The sequence below is a fragment of the Ascidia mentula genome, chromosome 7, assembly GCF_947561715.1.
Source record: "Ascidia mentula chromosome 7, kaAscMent1.1, whole genome shotgun sequence".
NCBI lineage: Eukaryota > Metazoa > Chordata > Ascidiacea > Phlebobranchia > Ascidiidae > Ascidia > Ascidia mentula.
The window spans coordinates 6,950,937-6,974,905 of NC_138572.1; the positions used below are offsets into that span (position 1 = coordinate 6,950,937).

At 37.6% G+C, this 23,969-nt stretch overlaps 2 protein-coding genes across 2 annotated transcripts; both read left to right on the forward strand.

The window, feature by feature from the left end:
• LOC145908247 (uncharacterized) lies at positions 1 to 6,462 on the forward strand. The gene is made up of 7 exons (XM_082995484.1): positions 1 to 183; positions 375 to 478; positions 3,063 to 3,509; positions 3,596 to 3,682; positions 3,843 to 4,322; positions 4,665 to 5,111; positions 5,310 to 6,462. Exons 2-7 carry the CDS (start codon positions 401 to 403, stop codon positions 5,808 to 5,810), a joined length of 2,040 nt encoding a protein of 679 aa, XP_082851610.1. The 5' UTR covers positions 1 to 183; positions 375 to 400; the 3' UTR covers positions 5,811 to 6,462.
• A 4,041-nt stretch (positions 6,463 to 10,503) lies between these two features.
• LOC145909424 (uncharacterized) lies at positions 10,504 to 13,638 on the forward strand. Its single transcript, XM_082996817.1, has 4 exons — positions 10,504 to 10,581; positions 11,756 to 12,235; positions 12,581 to 13,030; positions 13,195 to 13,638. Exons 1-4 carry the CDS (start codon positions 10,504 to 10,506, stop codon positions 13,636 to 13,638), a joined length of 1,452 nt encoding a protein of 483 aa, XP_082852943.1.
• The last annotated feature ends 10,331 nt before the right edge of the window (positions 13,639 to 23,969 follow it).

Below are 23,969 nucleotides of genomic sequence, written 5' to 3' on the forward strand. Positions count from 1 at the left end.
GTGCGGTATATTATTTTCCAGCTGAATTCTGAACTAAAGCGTATTTTCCTTGTAACGCCGCGTTGTTCTTATAAGCACAGCACGGTTAGTACGTGCGGGATCTGTGTCTGCTACAACTGGAAAGCAACCTTGTGACGTAGTCAAATAGTTACAACATCTTGTTGAAATAGTAGGAAGAACAAGGTTTGTGAAATTACAGCAACTACGCATAGTTGATAATTACTTTATTCCGATGAAAACACACTGGTAGGACTCGTTGTGAAGGTAGATATGAAATTTCCAGTAAAAGTTTAAAGAAATAAACAGAATATGATTATTGTTAAAAATACCAGTAGCGAAATGTGGTGATAAGACAATATAACTTTTTTGCACAGTGCATTTTAGTTGAAGAAAGCAAAATATGGCATATAACGAGAACAGTGCGTCGTCATCTGCGTCGTCATCTGCATCATCATCTGCCTCATCCGAAGTTGACGAGGTAAGTAACAGCTAAATCTCCATATAAGAGCAGTTACAAATACACACTTTCTAGCTCTGTTCTTAACAACATTTTAATTTGCGCACCTGGAATGAAGTTGAACATAAATTCGCTTCTGGTCGTTGTGTTACATAAATTGGAACGTTTCAGTTGCTATTCTTGTCGTATGCATATTTAACTAATAGTTGTGTACACAAAGATAGACGTTGACCGAAGGTACCACAAAGTGGATTTTGTTGCTTGTTAGTTTGAAAGCTTGTGCAGGCCTACAGTTACCAGCTGCAAAGATTCACGTACGCTTTTTTGTCACATTAACAACTATCACAATGCGTTTGTTTAACGATTATTGTTTAACTCCGAGCTCAGATTACGCGTTGATAAGCGTGGGATGCGTGTAATGTGAAGCTCAAACAGAATAGAAACGTCTCTCGTAGTTACGCTTTGTGAAAGAAATATGAATTGTTGGCAGCCATATTTACTCCACTCTGTGCTGAATTTGTTCGTAACACATCTTTTTCGCTACGATTCTTTTTCGCCGCTTTTCTATAATCACACTTAGTATTATCATCGTAGTATTGAAATTCGCTCCGAACCCATCAGCATTCACCGCTTGAACTACCGCGCGTGCCTAAAACGACATTTCTACCTTTGTTTCGATCTCACCACTAAAATTTCAGTGTCCAGCTAACTGTTGCTTGGCCAAGGCCTAGAGCCCTATGGCGTCGAAAGAGTCGCTTGTGCAACGGAAACAAAGGCCCTGAATCCTGGTCGTCATGACACCGACACAAATGCCAATGGCGCACTCATTTCTTTCACGGGAGAGATAAAAAAGGCGGGGTCTGAATGATCACGTGAGAGTTTGATTGACGTGTCTCCCAGTCGACCGTGGATGAGCGTTGTTTCGACGGAAATAACCTATCTTCTCGATATGTTGCCGCCAACCGACCCCGTATAACGAAAATCACATTCTCTTTCTCACGCACGTTGCGTTGTGTCTTGCGCAGGTCTAAAACAAAGTTTGTTTTATCATTCCATGTACTTTTCACAAAAGCCCGCTTACATGTTCGTCCGCAGCGAATAAAAAAAACTTGGTAAAACAAATCAACATCCCCCAAAGGTTTCTTTGAATATCTGAGAGATAAAAAAAGGCGGGGTTTGATTCATCACGTGAGCGTTTGATTGACGTATCTCGTAACCGACCGTGAATACGCGTTCTCACGACGGAAACATCCTATCTACTCGATATGTTGCCGCCAACCGACCCCGAAAGACAAAAATCACATTGCTTTTTTCACGCACGTTGCGTTGTGTCTTGCGCAGGTCTCTGAAAAAAAGTTTGTTTTATTATTCCATGTACTTTTCACAAAAGCCCGCATACATGTTCGTCCTAAGCGAATGAAAAAAACTTGGTGAAACAAATCAACAAGGTTTCTTTCTGACTGTGTGTCTTATTTATCGAAAGAGGAAACAAGAACTTAAACTGTTGGGATCACATATATTGGATAGCGTTACAGGCAGGATGGACGGTTTACACCTAAAACAACTTTAAATCATTTTTTGATATTTACCTTTTATCTAGATATTTACCTTTTATCGCGACCAATTTAAAACTCAGATGTTTGCCAGTCCTAGCAATGGAATAAACAAGCAGAGGGAATCTCCTGATTACCCATTGAACGCGTACTTTTTTTAAACGCGTTGATGTTGAGGTTTTACAGTTGGGGTTTGAATCGTGGTAACGCCAAACGGAAGCCGTTGCTTGCCTCAAGTTACTTTTTTCAATTGGGAAAAACTTCTTTTATGCTTGTTGTTATTGTTCCTATTCACAACCACGCATATACAAATACATATTTTTCAGCCCCGCTCCTAACAGCATTTTAATTTGCGCACTTGGAATGATGCTAAACATAAATTCGCTTCTGCGGTCGTTGTGTTACATAACATCATAAATTGGAACGTTTCAGTTGGTATTCTTGTCGCTTGAATAATTAACTGATAGTTGGGTACCTAAAGATGGAAGTTGGCCAAAGGTACCACAAAGTGGATTTTTCTGCCTGTTAGTTTAAAAGCTTGTGTAAACGCTGCAGTCACCAGCTGCACTAAGCAGACCTAAATCGCATTTCAGGAAGCATTACCACATCGACATAAAATATTATTCATATTATCACATTTTCATTAACTAACTTGAATATTTCCTGAAAACTGTTTCATAATCTGTGCCAAGAATTGAATTCGAATCCTTCTTAATACACATGAAAAAAACTGGCAACACAAAAATCAGCCAACATAACCACGCGGTTTGCACGCACACGGCTACTACACAGCCTTTGTTCGCGAAGAAACGAGAGCCGCGTCATCTATAGAAAACACAACAGAAAAGAATTAACAAACTTTGGTTTGGGACCCTACACTCCTCATGATTATTTGGGTAGAACTTACATAGATTTCTAGAAAAAGGACAATACAAAACTTAATATAACTTGAGTACTAATTAAAAAATATGCTAGTAGAACCCATGTGGCCTCAGCTTATATTATCTTTTTGTCTTATATATGTAAATGTCCTAATCGTTTTTTTTCTTTAGGATATGTGGGAGCTCACATTAAACTTCTCTGCAGCGGCTGCAATGGGATGTGTTGATAAAAAAATATCATCGGAAAATGAATTTCGACAATACTTTGCTTGGAAAGAAATCCTCAATTCACAATTATTCGTCAGGGCCCTAACGTGTTATTTGCTCGAAGGAGAATTTCTTAATTCAATTTGGTTAGGCTGGAAATTCCTCAAAATAACCGTGGTGCTCCATAATTTTAGGCAAAAGCAAATACTCGACGATGCTTTTGGGGGTCACATGCTTGACTTGATCAACTTCAATTTAAACCACTATTGTTGCTGTGAAAATTTTGGTAATGTAGAAAACATTTCGGTTACACACATTCGTGACTTGAAGGGCCAGAACTTAAGTTCTATGAGAAACGCAGCTAAAAACGAAATAGAAATGATGCTCAAATTCGGAATAAGACCTTTAAATGTAAGTGCATTTTTAACTTGTAAATCTACAATTATAATTGTATAAAAAAAACGATGGGTCAAGTGGCTGATAACTTGATTTCGCAGTTGTGTGGTTTGGAGATAAACTCAAGCCCGATAAAGAGTACCAACGAAAAATGCAAGTTGAAAAAATACGGAATTAAAGCTTTAAAAGTAAGATTTTTTTTGGAAATCAAACTATTGTATTGCTTTGGAAATTTTTACACAATGTACACTTATACATTATAAAATTATGACACATTTGTATAGCTTTATTAAGACAAATAGTATGGATGAAGTAAAGTTTTAGTACTTTGCTCTATCTATTGTTTAGCCGGATTGCTCAATGCCTTGCCGTAAAGACACTTGCAAGTTTTGTACGAATCATGAAAGGAACCTCGTGCCGAGTAAATCATCACTCAAGGCAGAAAATAAGGAAACTCTGACGCTGAATGGAAATGAAGCCCTCACATGTAACAGCAATAACGTGGTTTACATTGTTACTTGCCGAATATGCGATAAACAGTGTGTCAGTAAAACAGGGCAATCTCTAAAACAATGCTGGTCCAATACCGTAAGTAACTGGAAAACCGCACACCCCGCCCTTTGGGAACACTACAAAAGTTGCCACGGTGATTGGATTCCCGAAATGGCATTTATCTATGATGTTGTATTTGTTGAATCACCTGAAGATAAACTTGCTAAATGTGAAGAAAAATGGATAGAATGCACTGGAGCTACAATTAATAAAAATAAACCTGCAACTCCAAAAAAAGAAACAAAAAGAAAACCTAAGCCCAACTACATGAAAAAGGTAGTTTTTTTAATATAATTTTCATTGCGCAAAACATGCGGTGTTAAATGTAATTTTGGCGTTCAGAATATAACAAACGATCAAAACAATAGCACTTAACTTAAAACGAACGTTTAATACCTAGACAAAGGAGTTAAACTAGTTGGATATTTTGCTTTTCTGTGAGACAAACTAAAGTGCAGGTTATAGAAGTATACAAGGTTTATTGTAAACCGTACGTAATTTAAACATTTGGTAAAGGCAGCTACTACATGCCGAGCAAAATTTGTAACGGAAATTGCAAGTCATTTGGATATCCCTCTATAAAAAATTCTTCAATAACATATTGGTTTTATACTACAGAAATGCAAAATGTGGGAGTTAACACTGAATTTGGCTGGACCGGCTGCCACTCGTTGTTTTCAAGATGAAAACTCAACGGAAGAAGAGTTTTGTAATTCATTTACTTGGAAAAAAAAACTCAAACCAAAGTTATTCTTCCGTGCCCTGACGTGTTATTTGCTTGATGGAGAATTTTTTAAATCATTTTGTAAGGACGGGGAATGCATCAAAATCACGACGGTTTTGCATGATTTTCGAAAAAAACGAGTCCTCGGCGATGTCACAGGGAGATACATGCTGGAATTGATCAACAACTTTTTAAACCTTTATGGTTGCAATCAAATTGTTGGGAATTTGACAGAAATTTCGGTTTCACAGATTCGCGATGTAAAGGACGAGGAAAGCTTACAGCGAATGAAAAATATTGCTGACAGTGAAAAAAAAGCCATACTTAAGGGAATAACAAATGTAAGTACTTTCTGTACAATATTTTCATTTTTAATTGTATGGATGTGTTAAATTCGCTTGGAAAACCTCTCCACAGAATTCTAAGTGTTCACAAAATCGTTATTAAATTTTAACAAATTCATGTATTTTCTGAAAATATTTTAATAGTCTGTTCTTCTGGCACATTAAAACGTAACTTTGTGATAATATTTTGCCAAGCGCCAATCATCGTCCCCCTGCGGTGACAAGACATGCAAACTCTGCAGGAATCACAAAATGACATTGGTGCCCAGTCGATACTCCATAACAGCAACAAATAAAAACAATAAAATCATACCTCTGGAAGATGAAGACCTCACTTGCGACAGCGAGTACGGAATCTACGTTGCCACATGCCTTTTGTGCCAAAGCCAGTATGTTGGTAAAACAACCGAAACTTTCAAAACGCGGTGGTCCGACCATCGCAATAGTAACTGGAACAAAAGGAAAGGCACCCTCTGGAAACACTACAAAACATGCCGCATACAAAAGAAATGGGTTCCCGAAATGGCATTTATTTATGAGGTTGCCTTTTTGGAAAAACCTGAAAATCCAAAAACACTAAGTAAATGTGTGGAAAAATGGAGAAAGGACACAGGAGCTTCAATAAAAGAAATAATAAAAAAAACGAAACAGCGAAATTATCGTGTAAAAAGTCACAGTAGTGTTCTATTACAGTAAGTCCTTTAAACATGAAAAATTGCTATACTGATCAATTCGTTGTACGTATTCTGTAATAGCAATAGTGTGTATCTTATCTGAGAAAAGTGCTTTGCTTTGTGTCACGTAATGTCTTACGTCATAAACTTTACATGGACATTGAACTGTGTGAAAGATTTCCTGAGAGATCTTGGAAAGTGATTTCCTTTTTACAAAACGTTTTACCAGGAAACGCAACTAATTTTTGTCTATTTCCAGGGAATTATTTGATATCGGTTGCTGTTATCGCATCAGTAGTTATCCTGTGCACGCAATTGTCTTAAAAAGAGCTTCATTTGCTAAATGGTTCGATTGCCCTTTTTTCTGCCACGATTTTTTACTGACTTTGCATTACGGTTTTAGAGATTGTGATGTTACGTGATTATGTGGAAGCTCAGAAACACATTTTGTTGCTTTTTCCCTGTAAATTTCCATGCAAATTCCAGATAGTCAAACTTAAAATGCAAAGGAAGTTAAATGCAATTGTGGTAGTAATAAAAAGTCATAAAAAAATGTAAATTTGCTCAAGTTGCTTTGTTGTTGACTCTTAATGATAATTATGTTAGAAGAAGTGTTTAACGTGTGTGAAGCGAATGTTATGTGAGCCAATGTAAATAAATGTGGCGGTTCAAAATATGTTGTGACAGAATATGTCCCGTGAAAGGAAAAGATTTGGAAAACTATAAACAATTAGTAATAAGATGTTAGCTTATTTTAAGTCCAAAAGTAAGTGAAACACAAACTCACCCAAACGGTGACTTAAAATTTACAATACCATTCAGTGTTGAGTTAGAGGTGTGCCGTACATGACGCTATGAAAAGTAGCGTAAAATTAAACTTATGCCTTTGTGGCATTATTTTGGTGCATAATAAAAATGCCAGTCAAAAGTTCACTCCAAAGCATTTATTCCTTGAATGCAAAAGTGGTTGCACATTTTTTTACCCAATGTAAAATAATCTTCAGTGCCAGACCGACGTGTGTGCACAGACTGACATGAGCTATTACTTTGACTCATAACCTCACGTGTTAAATTGCCACATACTGCTGTAGTAGAGCATAGTACAAGCGTCAAACCGGTGTAAGTTTTTCTAAACGTTTGACAAAACATCGATCAGTTCAAAACATTCTGTTTTGAAAACCATTTAAAAAACATTTTCGGAGATTCGCCAAAATAGAGAATTGCTTTTTCAGTAGTGTTTGACGATAGTAATTTACTTGACAAGTTACTCAATACAAAACAGAGCGGATAGTGATCATAATAACAAACGGCACGAAGTTTAATGAATACAGCTTAATGCATATGAAAAATTTTTAGTTGTGAATTTGGTTTTATTACTTCTATGATTATTACTTCCATACTGCTATATTATGTATTGTAGCAATAACACCTAAATTGTACAACTGTTAAAGTTTACTGTTCTAGTAAACACCATCACATCAAGGCCTTTAGTCACCTGCAATATAATGCTGTACATTTACTATAATCTTACACAATTTAAATATATTGTGTCTTGCCCTTGCATGATTTTGTTTTTCATGGTAATGAAATTAAAATGCCTGTAAATATTTGTGTAAGCATTGCGTGGATATTTTATTATTATTCAGAAACTTTTGTTCGGCTTTAATTTGTTGCTATTATGATTTTTGTGGCGATACATGCAATAGATTTGCTTGGTGTCAAAATAATTGTCGAAAACACGCCTCGCTTCTCGTTTTGGAACAGAACAACTTATACAGTGCGGTCATATAATATACTACCGTAATCCGCATTCAACTCAAGTAAAACTTTTTTTTGACATAGCGTCGCGGTATTACGTCACAGGGTGAAACCCAGCTATCGACCGTCACAGTTGTGGGCATTTTTACCTCACTCAAAAGAAAATACCTTCGCAGCAGGCATGTTATTTGCGTTTTTGACGCTGCTGAAATATTGCCCATAGCTGTGTGATGTTATATTCGTTATAATATAGGTGTAGATTCCCAAACCAAAATTTCGTTCTTTTCGTTACTGCTTTTGTTATGCTTTCTATGTTTGACGCAACACTCATAACAAAGGCTGCGCAGTAGATCTGCGCGTGCAGACCGCGTGGTTAGGTTTGCTTGTACTTGTGTTGCCAGTTTTTTTTGTCATGTGCTTTAACCTGATTCTATTTGAATAAGGATTCTACTTGAATAAGGCGTGGATAATGTTTACGTCTGATAACTGTGTTTATCCCTAAAAACTGTGTGACCTTTGGAAGTTTGCCGGCATCTGATTGATGCAGCTTGTAAATGTGATTTCGCAACGGGCAACCTGTGCCTGCTGATAGATCGGTCGCAAAACAGTTTGGTGAGTGTACCAGAATGTTTGCAAACCGTATGTACAATTGTGTTTCTTTTTGTTTATAGAAACCGTTCCTGTTCCGTTGGTGTTGTGCTGGTCATTTTCGTTGTATTGAATACAAGTGTCTGTTGTGTTCTGCGGGCTTGGCCACTACCTAGGAGAACTGGGACGCGTTTTTGAACACATTTGGGATAAAGCCCAAAACTGCTGTGTAGCGTGTAACGCCGCCAATCCGTTGAAAAAGCACGTTACAATAGGGTAACACTATAGCGCCCTCTACCTCTCCTTGTATAATATATACAGTTACACAAGGGCGCTACACAGAGAGCACAATGGGCAAGACATATTATGTGTGCAAAGTATGGCTTGTCAGTGGACTTTTGTGTTTGCATCTTATCGATGGTCTCCAGAATTTACAATTAAAATTTGATAACGTTTTGTTTATCGGTAGGAAAATATAAACAGTTGTATCACTCTTGCACACGTACCTGTCATTCCACAAAAACTTTTTACATTTACCAATCACTCCGTTTCAAAACAATGGCGAATGTTCCTCGCAATAAATTCGAAGAAAATTTTAAATTTAATGATTGTTGAAATTACGTGACAACGTCTCGTGTCAGGGAATGCTGGCAGAAAAATGGGTGAAACGAAAAATTCCTGAATCCTGATCGTCATGATAACGACACAAATGGCCATGACGCACTCATTTCTTTCACGGGAGAGATAAAAATGGCGGGGTCTGAATCATCACGTGAGCGTTTGATTGACGTGTCTCGTAGTCGACCGTGGAAGAGCGTTTTTACGACGGAAACATCCTGTCTTTTCGATATGTTGCCGCCAACCGACCCTGAAAAACGAAAATCACATTTTCTTTTTCACGCACGTTGCGTTGTGTCTTGCGCAGGTCTGAAAAAAAAGTACTTTTCACAAAAGCCCGCTTACATGGCCGAACGAAGCGAATAAAAAAGACTTGGTAAAAGAAATCAACATCCCCCAAAAGTTTCTTTCTGACTATGTGCCTTTATCGATGAAAAAGGGAACAAGAACTTAAACTGTTGGGTTTACATATATTGGATTGTGTTACATGCAAAGTGGACGGTTTACACCTAAAACAACTTTAAATCATTTTTTGATATTTATCTTTAATCTAGTGCAGCGCGGCAAATTGAAAGTCAGATGTTTGCCAGTCATAGCAATGGAATAAACGCGAAGGGAATTCGATACTCCACCATCAAACCGATTGAGCGAAGCGATGGGAATTCCCTGTTCATCTATTGAACGCGTACATTTTTTAAACGCATTGATGTTGAGGTTTCACAGTTGGGGTTTGAATCGTGGTAACGCCAAACGGAAGCCGTTGCTTGCCTCAAGTTACATTTTCAATTGGGGCAAAACTTTATTTTCGCTTGTTGTCATTGTTCCTGTCCACAACCACGGATATAGTATTTTTCTGTTGTCAAAATTGTTTAGTTATTGTTTGAAACTGTATTCAGTTTATCCATTTATAAGCGTGGTGTTTAAATGGTAGTAACGCATAACGGAAAGCTTTCCATTGCTCAGAACTTCATTTTCGCTGGTCTGCGTCCGCGTTTAGAATCAGTTGGAGAAGGATTGCCCAGTTATTGTTTAACACTGAGATCAGTTGATGCGCTTATAACTGTTGGACGCTTCCAATGTTAGGCCTAAATAGAATGGAAACGCCAGAAGCATCTCGTCCTTTTTTATTGGACAATACTTAAGTTACCTTTAATGCGCGATATCAAAGAAACATAAATTGTTGGTAGTCGAATTTTGACCACCATTCTGCGCTGAGGAGAGCGCGATAACTGTCTAAAAACGAGATAGTTGTTACTTTAAAGTTAGTTTTGCAAGTTAATGCTCATGCATAAATGATTGAAGTTTACCGCAGCAGATTCACTTGAGAACAAAGGAAAACTTTGTCACAACACTTACGTGTGGTACATTTTTTTTGCAGCTGAATTCTCAACTAAAACGTATTTTTCTTGTAACGCCGCGTTGTTCTCATAAGCACAGCACGGTTAGTGCGTGCGGGGTCTGTGTTTGCTACTGGAAAGCAACCTTGTAACGTAGTCAAATACATACAACATATTGTTGTAATAGTAGGAAGAACAAGGTATGTGAAATTACAGCAACTACGCATAGTTAATAATTACTTTATTCCGATTAAAACACACTGGTAGGATTTGTTGTGAAGGTAGAAATAAAATTTCCAGCAAGAGTTTAAAGAAATTCACAGAATATGATTATTGTAAAAAAACAGACGCGAAATGTGGTGATAAGACAATATTTTTTTTTCACAGTGCACATTAGTTGAAAAACATCAAAATATGGCAGATAACGAGAACAGTGCGTCGTCATCTGCATCATCTACGCCTGACGCCCAGCCCAGCTCCAACGTTAACGAGGTAAGCAACAGCTAAATCTCCATATAAAGGCAGTTACAAATACTTATTTTCCAGCTCCGCTCCTAACAGCATTTTAATTTGCGCACTTGGAATGATGCTAAGCATAAATTAGCTTCTGGTCGTTGTGTTACATAACAACATAAATTGGAACGTTTCAGTTGCTATTCTTGTCGTTTGAATAATTAACTGATAGTTGGGTACCCAAAGATGGAAGTTGTCCAAAGGTATCACAAAGTGGATTGTTTTGCCTGTTGGTTTAAAGGTTGTGCTGGCCCACACTCACCAGCAGCACTAAATAAACTTATACCGCGGTTCAGGAAGCATTACCACATTGACATAAAAATATCATTTATACTATTATATTTTCATTAACTAATTAAATATTTCCTGAAAACCGTTTCATAATTTGTGCCAACAAGTAAAAGTATTTTTTACGTTTAAAGATAATTTACTTTTTTAGAATGCAGGTACTTCGTCTGGCGAAAGCACCAGCAGAAATGAAACTGTAGGTAATATAGGCAAGTTTTGAATTTCAACGTTAAGTTTGGTATATGTCTTACGAAAATATTTTTTTCTAGAACAACTAGCGGGAAATGTTGAAAACATAAGTTTACAAGAAAAGGTTGGTTTTAAATATGCACGGTACATAACTATCGAATTTACTACAAAACCATTTGTTACATATTTTGTAAAAAAGTGATTAATTCAAAGAGAAATTACACAATCGAAATTGTTTAAAGGTAGCTTTTCATTACAAAACTGTTGTAAGGGGAAGTTCCTCATCACATGGTAGCAGTTGTAAAAAAACGACGTTCAGTTTCATCGACTCAATACCTCTAATGTAGTGATTATGAAATTAACGTCGCACAGTGACGTAATGTTTTGTGTAATGTCACGGCCTACCTTGACCTTTGTGATAAGGTCATTTGCCTATTTATGGAACCATTCAGTATCCTTAATATCAGGCGTTTATCATTTCAAAAAAACCTTTTAGGTTATAATTATGTCCTTTTAATAATTTTATCCTTTTGAAGTAAAAGTTAATTTGTGGATTGTGTTTACTGCAATAAATTATATAGCTTCCCAGAAAAAGAGAACACAAAAGTTGATAAAAAACTGAAATTCCTTTAATGGGATAAGTAGCATTAATAAAGCTTTATCCATTGTTTATCAGAATTTCTCAGTGGCTTGTGGTAAGGAGACATGTCCATTTTGTTGGAATCATGAAAGGGCGCTTATAGTGCCAAGTCAATCATCACTCAAGGCAGAAAATACGACAACTCTGACGCTGAATGGAAATGAAGCCCTCACATGCAACAGCAGTAACGTGGTTTACATTGTTACTTGCCGAATATGCGATAAACAGTGTGTCAGTAAAACAGAGCAATCCCTAAAACAATGCTGGTCCAATACCGTAAGTAACTGGAAAACCGCACACCCTGCTCTTTGGGAACACTACAAATGTTGCCGCCTTGGTTGGATTCCCGAAATGGCATTTGTCTACGAGGTTGTATTTGTTGAATCACCAGAAGATAACCTATCTAAATGTGAAGAAAAATGGGTAAAACTCACTGGAGCTTCAATTAATAAAATTAAACCTGCAACTCCAACAAAAAAAGACGAAAGAAGGTCTAACCCCAACAACATGCAAAAGGTTGGTTTTTTGAATATAATTTTCATTGTGCAAAACATGCGGCGTTAAATGTAATTTTGGCGTTCAGAATATAACAAACGATCAAAACAATTGCACTTAACTTAAAACGAACGTTTAATACCTAGACAAAAGAGTTAAACTAGTTGGCTATTTTGCTTTTTTGTGAGACAAACTAAAGTGCATGTCACAGAAGCATACAAGGTTTATTGTAAACCGTACGTAATTTAAACGTTTGGTATAGGCAGCTACTACATGCCGAGCAAAAGTTGTAACGGACATTGCAAGTAATTTTGGATATCCCTCAAAAAAAAAATTCTTTAATAACATATTGGTTTTATACTACAGAAATGCAAAATGTGGGAGTTAAAACTGAATTTGGCTGGACCGGCTGCCACTCGTTGTTTTCAAGATGAAAACTCAACGGAAGAAAAGTTTTGTAATTCATTTACTTGGAAAAAAAAACTCAAACCATTGTTATTCGTCCGTGCCCTGACGTGTTATTTGCTTGATGGAGAATTTTTTAAAACATTTTGTAAGGACGGGGAATGCATCAAAATCACGACGGTTTCGCATGATTTTCGAAGAAAACGAGTCCTCGGCGATGTCACAGAGGGATACATGCTGGAATTGATCAACTGCTATTTGACCTATTATGGTTGCAATCAAAATGTTGGGAATTTCGAAGAAATTTCGGTTTCACAGATTCGCGATGTAAAGGACGAGGAAAGCTTACAGCGAATGAAAAATATTGCTGACATTGAAAAAACAGCCATGCTTAAAAAGGGAATAACAAATGTAAGTACTTTCTATTGATGTTGTAAATTCGCTTGGAAATCCTTTCCACAGAGTTCTAAGTCTTCACAAATTCGTTTTTAAACTTTAACATATTCATGTATTTTCCGAAAATATTTTAATAGTCTGTTCTTCTGGCACATTAAAACGTAACTTTGTGAAAACAGATTGCCAAGCGCCAACCATCGTCTCCCTGTGGTGACAAGACATGCAAACTCTGCAGGAATCACAAAATGACATTAGTGCCAAGTCGAAACTCCATAACAGCAACAAACAACAACAATGAAATCATACTTCTGAAAGATAAAGTCCTCACCTGCGACAGCGAGTACGGAATCTACGTTGCCACATGCCTTTTATGCCAAAGCCAGTATGTTGGTAAAACAGAAAATACTTTCGGAGCGCGGTGGTACAGCCATCGCCAAAGTCACTGGAAGAAAAGGAAAAGCGCCCTCTGGGAACACTACGAAAAATGCCGCAAACAAAAGGAATGGGTTCCAGAAATGGCATTTATTTATGAGGTTGCCATTGTGGAAAAACCTGAAAATCCAGACACACTAACTGAATGTGTTGAAAAATGGAGAAAGGACACAGGAGCTTCAATTCAATAAAATAATTAAAAAAACGAAACAGCGAAATTATCGTGTAAAAAGTCACAGTAGTGTTCTATTACAGAAGTGCTTTTAACATGTAAAATTGCTATACTGATCAATTTACGTATTCTGTAATAGCAATAGTGTGTATCTTATCGGAGAAAAGTGCTTTGCTTTTGTGTTTCATATACTTTACATGGACATTGAACTGTGTCAAAGATTTCCTAAGAGATCTTGGAAACTCATTTCCTTTTTTCAAAACTGCATTTTAGACCGTTTCAGGAAACGCACCTAATTTTGTCTATTTTCAGAATTTCGCCAATGAATTATTTAATATTGTTTGCTAATTTCGCATCAGCTGTTATCCTGTGCACGCAAATTTCTTAAAAAGAGCTTCATTTGCTAAATGGTTCGGTATCCCTTTTTTCTGTCTCGGTTTTCTCACTGACTTGGTATTACGGTTTTAGAGATTGTGACCTTACGTGTTCATGTGAAAGCTCAGACACATTTTGTTGCTTTTTTCCTGTAAATTTCCATGCAAATCCCGGATAGTCGAACTTAAAATGCAAAGGAAGTTCTAATGCAATTGTGGTAGTTGTGGAAAGTCATTATAAAATATAAATTTGCTTTAAGTCGCTTTGCTATTGACTCTTAATGATAATTATGTCAGAAGAAGTGTTTAACGTGTGTGAAGCAAATGTTATGTGAGCCAATGTAAATAAATGTGGCGGTTCAAAATATGTTGTGACAGAATATGTCCCGTGAAAGGAAAGGATTTGGAAAACTATAAACAATTAGTAATAAGATGTTAGCTTATTTTAAGTCCAAAAGTAAGTGAAACACAAACTCACCCAAACGGTGACTTAAAATTTACAATACCATTCAGTGTTGAGTCAGAGGTGTGCCGTACATGACGCTATGAAAAGTAGCGTAAAATTAAACTTATGCCTTTGTGGCATTATTTTGGTGTACAATAAAAATGCCAGTCAAAAGTTCACTCCAAAGCATTTATTCCTTGAATGCAAAAGTGGTTGCACATTTTTTTACCCAATGTAAAATAATCTTCAGTGCCAGACCGACGTGTGTGCACAGACTGACATGAGCTGTTACTTTGACTCATAACCTCACGTGTTAAATTGCCACATGCTGCTGTAGTAGAGCATAGTACATGCGTCAAACCGGTGTAAGTTTTTCTAAACGTTTGACAAAACATCGATCAGTTCAAAACATTCTGTTTTGAAAACCATTTAAAAAACATTTTCGGAGATTCGCCAAAATAGAGAATTGCTTTTTCAGTAGTGTTTGACGATAGTAATTTACTTGACAAGTTACTCAATACAAAACAGAGCGGATAGTGATTATAATGACAAACGGCACGAAGTTTAATGAATACATCTTAATGCATGTAAAAAATTGTTAGTTGTGGATTTGGTTTTATTACTTCTATGATTATTACTTCCATACTGCTATATTATGTATTGTAGCAATAACACCTAAATTGTACAACTGTTAAAGTTTACTGTTCTAGTAAACACCATCACATCAAGGCCTTTAGTCACCTGCAATATAATGCTGTACATTTACTATAATCTTACACAATTTAAATATATTGTGTCTTGCCCTTGCATGATTTTGTTTTTCATGGTAATGAAATTAAAATGCCTGTAAATATTTGTGTAAGCATTGCGTGGATATTTTATTATTATTCAGAAACTTTTGTTCGGCTTTAATTTGTTGCTATTATGATTTTTGTGGCGATACATGCAATAGATTTGCTTGGTGTCAAAATAATTGTCGAAAACACGCCTCGCTTCTCGTTTTGGAACAGAACAACTTATACAGTGCGGTCATATAATATACTACCGTAATCCGCATTCAACTCAAGTAAAACTTTTTTTTGACATAGCGTCGCGGTATTACGTCACAGGGTGAAACCCAGCTATCGACCGTCACAGTTGTGGGCATTTTTACCTCACTCAAAAGAAAATACCTTCGCAGCAGGCATGTTATTTGCGTTTTTGACGCTGCTGAAATATTGCCCATAGCTGTGTGATGTTATATTCGTTATAATATAGGTGTAGATTCCCAAACCAAAATTTCGTTCTTTTCGTTACTGCTTTTGTTATGCTTTCTATGTTTGACGCAACACTCATAACAAAGGCTGCGCAGTAGATCTGCGCGTGCAGACCGCGTGGTTAGGTTTGCTTGTACTTGTGTTGCCAGTTTTTTTTGTCATGTGCTTTAACCTGATTCTATTTGAATAAGGATTCTACTTGAATAAGGCGTGGATAATGTTTACGTCTGATAACTGTGTTTATCCCTAAAAACTGTGTGACCTTTGGAAGTTTGCCGGCATCTGATTGATGCAGCTTGTAAATGTGATTTCGCAACGGGCAACCTGTGCCTGCTGATAGATCGGTCGCAAAACAGTTTGGTGAGTGTACCAGAATGTTTGCAAACCGTATGTACAATTGTGTTTCTTTTTGTTTATAGAAACCGTTCCTGTTCCGTTGGTGTTGTGCTGGTCATTTTCGTTGTATTGAATACAAGTGTCTGTTGTGTTCTGCGGGCTTGGCCACTACCTAGGAGAACTGGGACGCGTTTTTGAACACATTTGGGATAAAGCCCAAAACTGCTGTGTAGCGTGTAACGCCGCCAATCCGTTGAAAAAGCACGTTACAATAGGGTAACACTATAGCGCCCTCTACCTCTCCTTGTATAATATATACAGTTACACAAGGGCGCTACACAGAGAGCACAATGGGCAAGACATATTATGTGTGCAAAGTATGGCTTGTCAGTGGACTTTTGTGTTTGCATCTTATCGATGGTCTCCAGAATTTACAATTAAAATTTGATAACGTTTTGTTTATCGGTAGGAAAATATAAACAGTTGTATCACTCTTGCACACGTACCTGTCATTCCACAAAAACTTTTTACATTTACCAATCACTCCGTTTCAAAACAATGGCGAATGTTCCTCGCAATAAATTCGAAGAAAATTTTAAATTTAATGATTGTTGAAATTACGTGACAACGTCTCGTGTCAGGGAATGCTGGCAGAAAAATGGGTGAAACGAAAAATTCCTGAATCCTGATCGTCATGATAACGACACAAATGGCCATGACGCACTCATTTCTTTCACGGGAGAGATAAAAATGGCGGGGTCTGAATCATCACGTGAGCGTTTGATTGACGTGTCTCGTAGTCGACCGTGGAAGAGCGTTTTTACGACGGAAACATCCTGTCTTTTCGATATGTTGCCGCCAACCGACCCTGAAAAACGAAAATCACATTTTCTTTTTCACGCACGTTGCGTTGTGTCTTGCGCAGGTCTGAAAAAAAAGTACTTTTCACAAAAGCCCGCTTACATGGCCGAACGAAGCGAATAAAAAAGACTTGGTAAAAGAAATCAACATCCCCCAAAAGTTTCTTTCTGACTATGTGCCTTTATCGATGAAAAAGGGAACAAGAACTTAAACTGTTGGGTTTACATATATTGGATTGTGTTACATGCAAAGTGGACGGTTTACACCTAAAACAACTTTAAATCATTTTTTGATATTTATCTTTAATCTAGTGCAGCGCGGCAAATTGAAAGTCAGATGTTTGCCAGTCATAGCAATGGAATAAACGCGAAGGGAATTCGATACTCCACCATCAAACCGATTGAGCGAAGCGATGGGAATTCCCTGTTCATCTATTGAACGCGTACATTTTTTAAACGCATTGATGTTGAGGTTTCACAGTTGGGGTTTGAATCGTGGTAACGCCAAACGGAAGCCGTTGCTTGCCTCAAGTTACATTTTCAATTGGGGCAAAACTTTATTTTCGCTTGTTGTCATTGTTCCTGTCCACAACCACGGATATAGTATTTTTCTGTTGTCAAAATTGTTTAGTTATTGTTTGAAACTGTATTCAGTTTATCCATTTATAAGCGTGGTGTTTAAATGGTAGTAACGCATAACGGAAAGCTTTCCATTGCTCAGAACTTCATTTTCGCTGGTCTGCGTCCGCGTTTAGAATCAGTTGGAGAAGGATTGCCCAGTTATTGTTTAACACTGAGATCAGTTGATGCGCTTATAACTGTTGGACGCTTCCAATGTTAGGCCTAAATAGAATGGAACGTGGGTCTAGTGAGGAGAAAAGAGCTCACCTGCAGCTTTCACAATTGGGCGAAGTATTTTGGATAATTACGGCACTTAATTGTTTTTTCACGGTAATGTAATTTAAATGCTTGCAAATATTTGTGTAGGCATTGCATGGATATTTTGTTATGGCTTGTCAGTGGAGTTTTGTGTTTGCATCTTATCGACGGCCTCCAGAATTTACAATTAAATCTTGATAATGTTTTGTTTATTAACAGGGTTTGACGACTTGGGGAACTTACACAGTTGTGTCGCTCTTGCACATGCATCTGTCATTCCACAATGTTTAACAATGATAAACGTAATGTTGTTCAAGACTCGTTGGACGCGTACAGAATTTCTCGTCACGCTCAACGGACGCGGTCGGCTGCTTCAGATTTTTTTGGGGGTAAAACTTTGGTTTTGCCTGTTGTTAGCGGTCGCGAAGCCTCTTATTATGCAACTTTGGGTTTGTTTTGTTAAATGTTGCTTTCAGTGCGTAAAAAGGTGCACACTTGTATTTGAGTTTGCATGTTTGAGTCAACGAGATCTGTTAATTAATGTCAGAAATGTTGTGTGTTTCAACCAATTAGCTGAAAGTAATTCTTACCTGTGACTTTGAACTTCGGAACTTATTTTTTTTTGCAAGTGAGTACATGTAAATAAAGCAGGCACCTTTTTTTGGTTCACGTTACCTTTCTGGCGAGGAAAAACTTTAGGTACAAGATTTAAAACAACAGCATCTGCTCCTGTACAGTGGACAAGTTAATTTTTTTTTGCCTATAACATGGGTAACTTGGAGTCAAATCCATTATTTGAAGAGGATGACCGCTTTCGGCAACATCCACTATTTAATGATAGAGGTCACTCTCAACCACATACATTATTTAGTGAGGGGGGTCGTTCTCAACCACATCCATTATTTAGTGAGGGGGAGCACTCTCGAATACGTAGATTTTTTATGGTAATGGGGGTCACTCTCAACCACATTCATTGTTTACTGAGGGGGGTCACTCTCAACCACATCCATTATTTAGTGAGGGGGGTCACTCTCACTTAAGTGCTATTTTGGATCGTGGACCGTCACAGGTAAATATTGACAACAAATTATGTTCGCACATGAATGCTAAAACAAGTAGCTTTACTTGTTTACAGGGATTATCTTCACCATGTGGCCATTGTGCATTATGTGGCAATCATGGAAATCACACATCGATGGTAACGCCCACCAGAATGTTGCAGACGTCGGCTGGTGAAAATATACCCTTGTCTCAGTCCCTCAATTGCTCCGATAATGGAATTTACGTTGCCACTTGCAGCGATTGCGGAGCGCAGTACGTGGGTCAAACCCGTCTAAGCTTTTCTAAACGTTGGACTCAACATCGACAGGATTGGAATAGTGTGCCAAACTCATATTCTTTGAGAAACCACCACGAGGAATGGCGTTCACCTTTCATAGAAGATTGCTATTCCGTAGTGTTTGTCGAAAATCCTGGGCTTGGTGGGTTGGATGAAGCAGAGCAAAGATGGATGCGCCGAATTCGCGCTACAATTAACATACAGCACGGCATTCGCTAAATGTTATGAATAGACTTTTAAGTTGTGGTATTTGGTATATGTAACTGCTATTTTAACAAGTGGTAAATTGTAAGCAGCCATTAGTACCAATTATGATACCAACTGCACTGCTTCTTACGTTCACATCCAGGTGTTTAAGTGCCCGCGATAAAACTTGCTAAGTTTGAATTTGACAAATTGAGACACTTTATTTCTATCGCATATTTGCTATTGTATAACGTGACAATAACGACAAGTATATTTTATTGTGTATTCCATGTTTTGTATTTCACCTCTTAACCTGCGTTTTTCAAAGTTTTGCCCTATACGTTTAACTTCTGAAGCGGGGTAATTTTTTGAAAGATTTATTAAAAACTCTTAATAAGTTTGTTTTGATTTTGAAACATTTGGTTATATCTGCATTGCTGCATTGACTTAGCCATTGTGATTTTGTCGCAATGCGTGCATTACATTGGAACCTATATGTACATTAACCCAGTGTGAATAAAAACAACGTTCCAAAACATGCTTTGTTTCACTTTTAGAACAAACCTGGATCTAAGAGTTTTCCAGAAATGAATATTTTAGACACAATATACATTTGACGAGAGTTTTCAGAATAAGTTGTCAACTACTGTCTTATAATGCAGTAACGTGGGTTATTTGTCCTTCAACTCAAACTTATAACAAAACTTTTCTCCATACCCTGAGCGTCGCGCTATATTACGTCACAGGGTGAAACCCTGGTATCGCCCGTGGCAAGAGGAACTACATTCGCAGCAGGCAGTTTCCTTGTTTTTTGACGCTACTGCAGCTGTTTGATGGTAAATCAATCTTTGCAATATATAACAAGACATAGTGCCACATCAGTAGTATCTTTATACACTTGCCGCAAGTGCGGAGCGCAGCACGTGGGTCAAACCGGTGAGAGATTTTTTGCGCGTTGGACTCAACATCGATGTCCATCAGAATGGAAAAAAGAACAAACTGCTATGAAGACCCATCCTTGACACATAATGGAGCTCCACCCAATATCGAGAATTGCTACTCCGTAGTGTTTGTCGCAAATCCTGGGCTTGGTGGGTTGAATGATGAAGCAGAGAAAAGATGGATTCGACAATTTGGCGCTTCAATTAACATACCCAAATTGCTAAAGTAAAAATGTCAACAAATTTCACAATGCTACCATAAGTACACCGTTTTGAATTGCAGTATTTATAACCTGTGATCTATTACTATTGCTTATTTTAACGGAGTAGTGAATTGCAATCATTCTTTAGTATATTTAAAAACTATACTTCAATTCTATTACGTTTCCATTTCCACATAATTTGTTTCTGGAGTAGGTTAATCAATGCAATGAGATAAAATGAACCGTGATTTACATCGTGCAATGTAACAATAATACGGAGAATTACAATTATTTGTAATACTTACTGTTCAAGTGAACACCTAGCATCATTCACGTCAAGTGTTTATTCACCTGCAATATAATACTGCGTATTTACTATGGATTGTACACATTTGCTCAAAGGAGAATTTGCTTCACAATTCTAGGAAACGGCCAAATGATCATTATACTCTTTAAAATGCCACGGGTGTGAAACACATTTTGAACACGAAGACTCACAAACAATGAAAAAAATGCCCACGCCAAAAAATTCTCAAAACGGAAAATCTTTTAGGGTAAAAACGGATATTTAGATTACAAGGTATGGGGCATGACCATTACTATATAGGCGCCTAGATACAATGGCTTAGACAACTGTTGCCATTTATTATATCTGTAATTAAATTTAAGCATAATTGGCATTCAGCGTAGTGAGGATAAATGTAAAACAACACTTGTACAGAATAACCCAATAATAAGCCCTGTGCAAAATTTAAAAAAATCCTATGTCCCGGAAAGGTTTCAAATGTTCGCCTATACAAGAGACCTTGTCGCCAAGGTATAAGCGGGCAATGACCTCTATTTCGTCACAGTCGGTGACCTGCGGTTAAATCCATTTCGCTGAGAAATTTGAAATGAGTTGGTACTTTAACTTATACCACGTTCATCAGCAGGCTCCAGGCAAGCTCTGTGCAAAATTTTAAAAAATCCTATGTCCCGGAAAGGTTTCAAATGTTCTCTTATACAAGAGACCTTGTCGCCAAGCTGTACGCGGGCAATGGGCTCTATGTCGTCACAGTCGTTGACCTGCGGTTAAATCCATTTCGCTGGGAAATTTGAAATGAGTTGGTATTTTAACTTATACCACGTTCATCAGCAGGCTCCAGGCAAGCCCTGTGCAAAATTTAAAAAAATCCTATGTCCCGGAAAGGTTTTAAATGTTCGCTTATACAAGAGACCTTGTCGCCAAGATGTATGCTAGGAATGGGCTCTTTGCCGTCACAGGCGGTGACCTGCAGTTAAGTTCATTTCGCTGGGAAATTTGAAATGAGTTGGTATTTTAACTTATACCACGTTCATCAGCAGGCTCCAGGCAAGCCCTGGGCAAAATTTAAAAAAATCCTATGTCCCGGAAAGGTTTCAAATGTTCGCCTATACAAGGGACCTTGTCGCCAAGCTGTACGTGGGCAATGGGCTCTATGCCGTAACAGGCGGTGACCTGCAGTTAAGTTCATTTCGCTGGGAAATTGGAAATGAGTTGGTATTTTAACTTATACCACGTTCATCAGCAGGCTCGAGGCAAGCCCTGTGCAAAGTTTAAAAAATCCTATGTCCCGGAAAGGTTTTAAATGTTCGCTTATACAAGAGACCTTGTCGCCAAGATGTATGCTAGGAATGGGCTCTTTGCCGTCACAGGCGGTGACCTGCAGTTAAGTTCATTTCGCTGGGAAATTGGAAATGAGTTGGTATTTTAACTTATACCACGTTCATCAGCAGGCTCCAGGCCATCCCTGTGCAAAATTTAAAAAAATCCTATGTCCCGGAAAGGTTTCAAATGTTTCAATTAATACAGTTAATTTACGTTTAAAAATAATGGACAAATAAGTAGGTAGTAATTAATTTATACTTACATTGGGCGGATCCCCATGCTTCGGATTGTGCGTTTTCGAAACGTGGGCGAGAGAACCTAAATTTTACTCGCAATGCCCTTAAACGATAGGAGTATAGTTTCATCAATATCTAACTCAAAACGCTCTTAATTATACACTAGCAATTGCGCATACAACTGTGCTTAGCAGTAAAATCAGCATTAATGCATTTTACTGATTGCTTGCTTTATGACGTAATTTAAAATACATTATGACAGAGGATACATGTTGGGCATTTCCCATCGCCAATACTTACTTCAATAGAAATATTGATATGCAATACAGAACACTTCTTTAGTAATTTATCTTGTCACCAGCCTTCGAATTTTGACCGTAAATATCCTATGCAAACATAGATGTCTGATGACAACATGGAAAGCGTGTTGCTAACAGTAGTGCATATAACACGTTGATGTGTTATTATGCAAATTTGCAACACGTTTGCCAGAAACTGCCGTGTTGTTTCCAAAGAACACACGTGTTGTTTGCAGATTTTAACGCTAAAACACACACCGCCGTGTTAGAAATACACATCAAGCGTGTTGTTTTCACTCGGTGCTTATAAAACAACACGTTTGGCAACACAGAAGTGTGTCATTTCAACACGTAGCAGTGTCAAAACAACACGTCTAATTTTCTAGTGTGTGTAGAGCGGAGTACGTGGGTCAAACTAGTGCAAGCTTTTCTGGCCGTTGGACTCAACATCGATCAGAATGGAAAACCAAAGAAGCTGCTATGAAGAAACATTTCTTGACCCACAATATATCTCCACCCAGTATCGAGAATTGCTATCATGTGGTGTTTGTTGAAAAACCTGGGCTTGCTGGGTTGGATGAAGCAGAGCGAAAGTGGATTCGACAAATTGGCGCCACAATTAACATACAGCACTGCAACTGCTAAAGTAAAAATTTCAACAAATGCTACCAAGTACACCGTTATAAAATGTAATATTTGTTATCTGTAGTTATCTACTACTACTGTGCATTTTAACGGAGTAGCAAATTGCAATCATTCTTTAGTATGCCGATTATATGTGGTACATATTAAATTGCAACGCACATTCTCGGCAAGACGCTTGGTACAACAAAATTTTTGTTTACATTTATCTTTTAATAAACTTGTACATCGTTGAATGAAGAAACCAAAAAACATGACTGTTTGTGATTATGAAGACTCACTACCAAGAACATTGTGATTTCGTTGTTTCTCCAAAATAGAGAATTGCTATTTAGTAGTGTTCGTCGATAGTGTACCACATGGCGATTTGCTTAAAGGGAGACATTTTGGTAATACCTGCATTTCTGTACATTGATTTATTGCCATTGTGATTTTGTGGCAAAGCGTGCAATACTTTGAAACCTAAGTAGATTGGCTCAGTTTAAATAAAAAGGACTGTCGCGAAACATGTCTTTGTTTGTTTTGTAGAACAGAACTTGATCTAGAGTATTTCCGAAAATAAATACTTAGACACAATGTATATTTAAAGTTATCAAACGCGGTCGTATAATGCAGTAACGTAGGCTTCTTGTCCTTAAACTCAAACTTACAACAAAACTTTTCTCCATACCTTGAGCGTCGCGCTATTACGTCACAGGGTGAAACCGTGGTATCGCCCGTGGCAAGA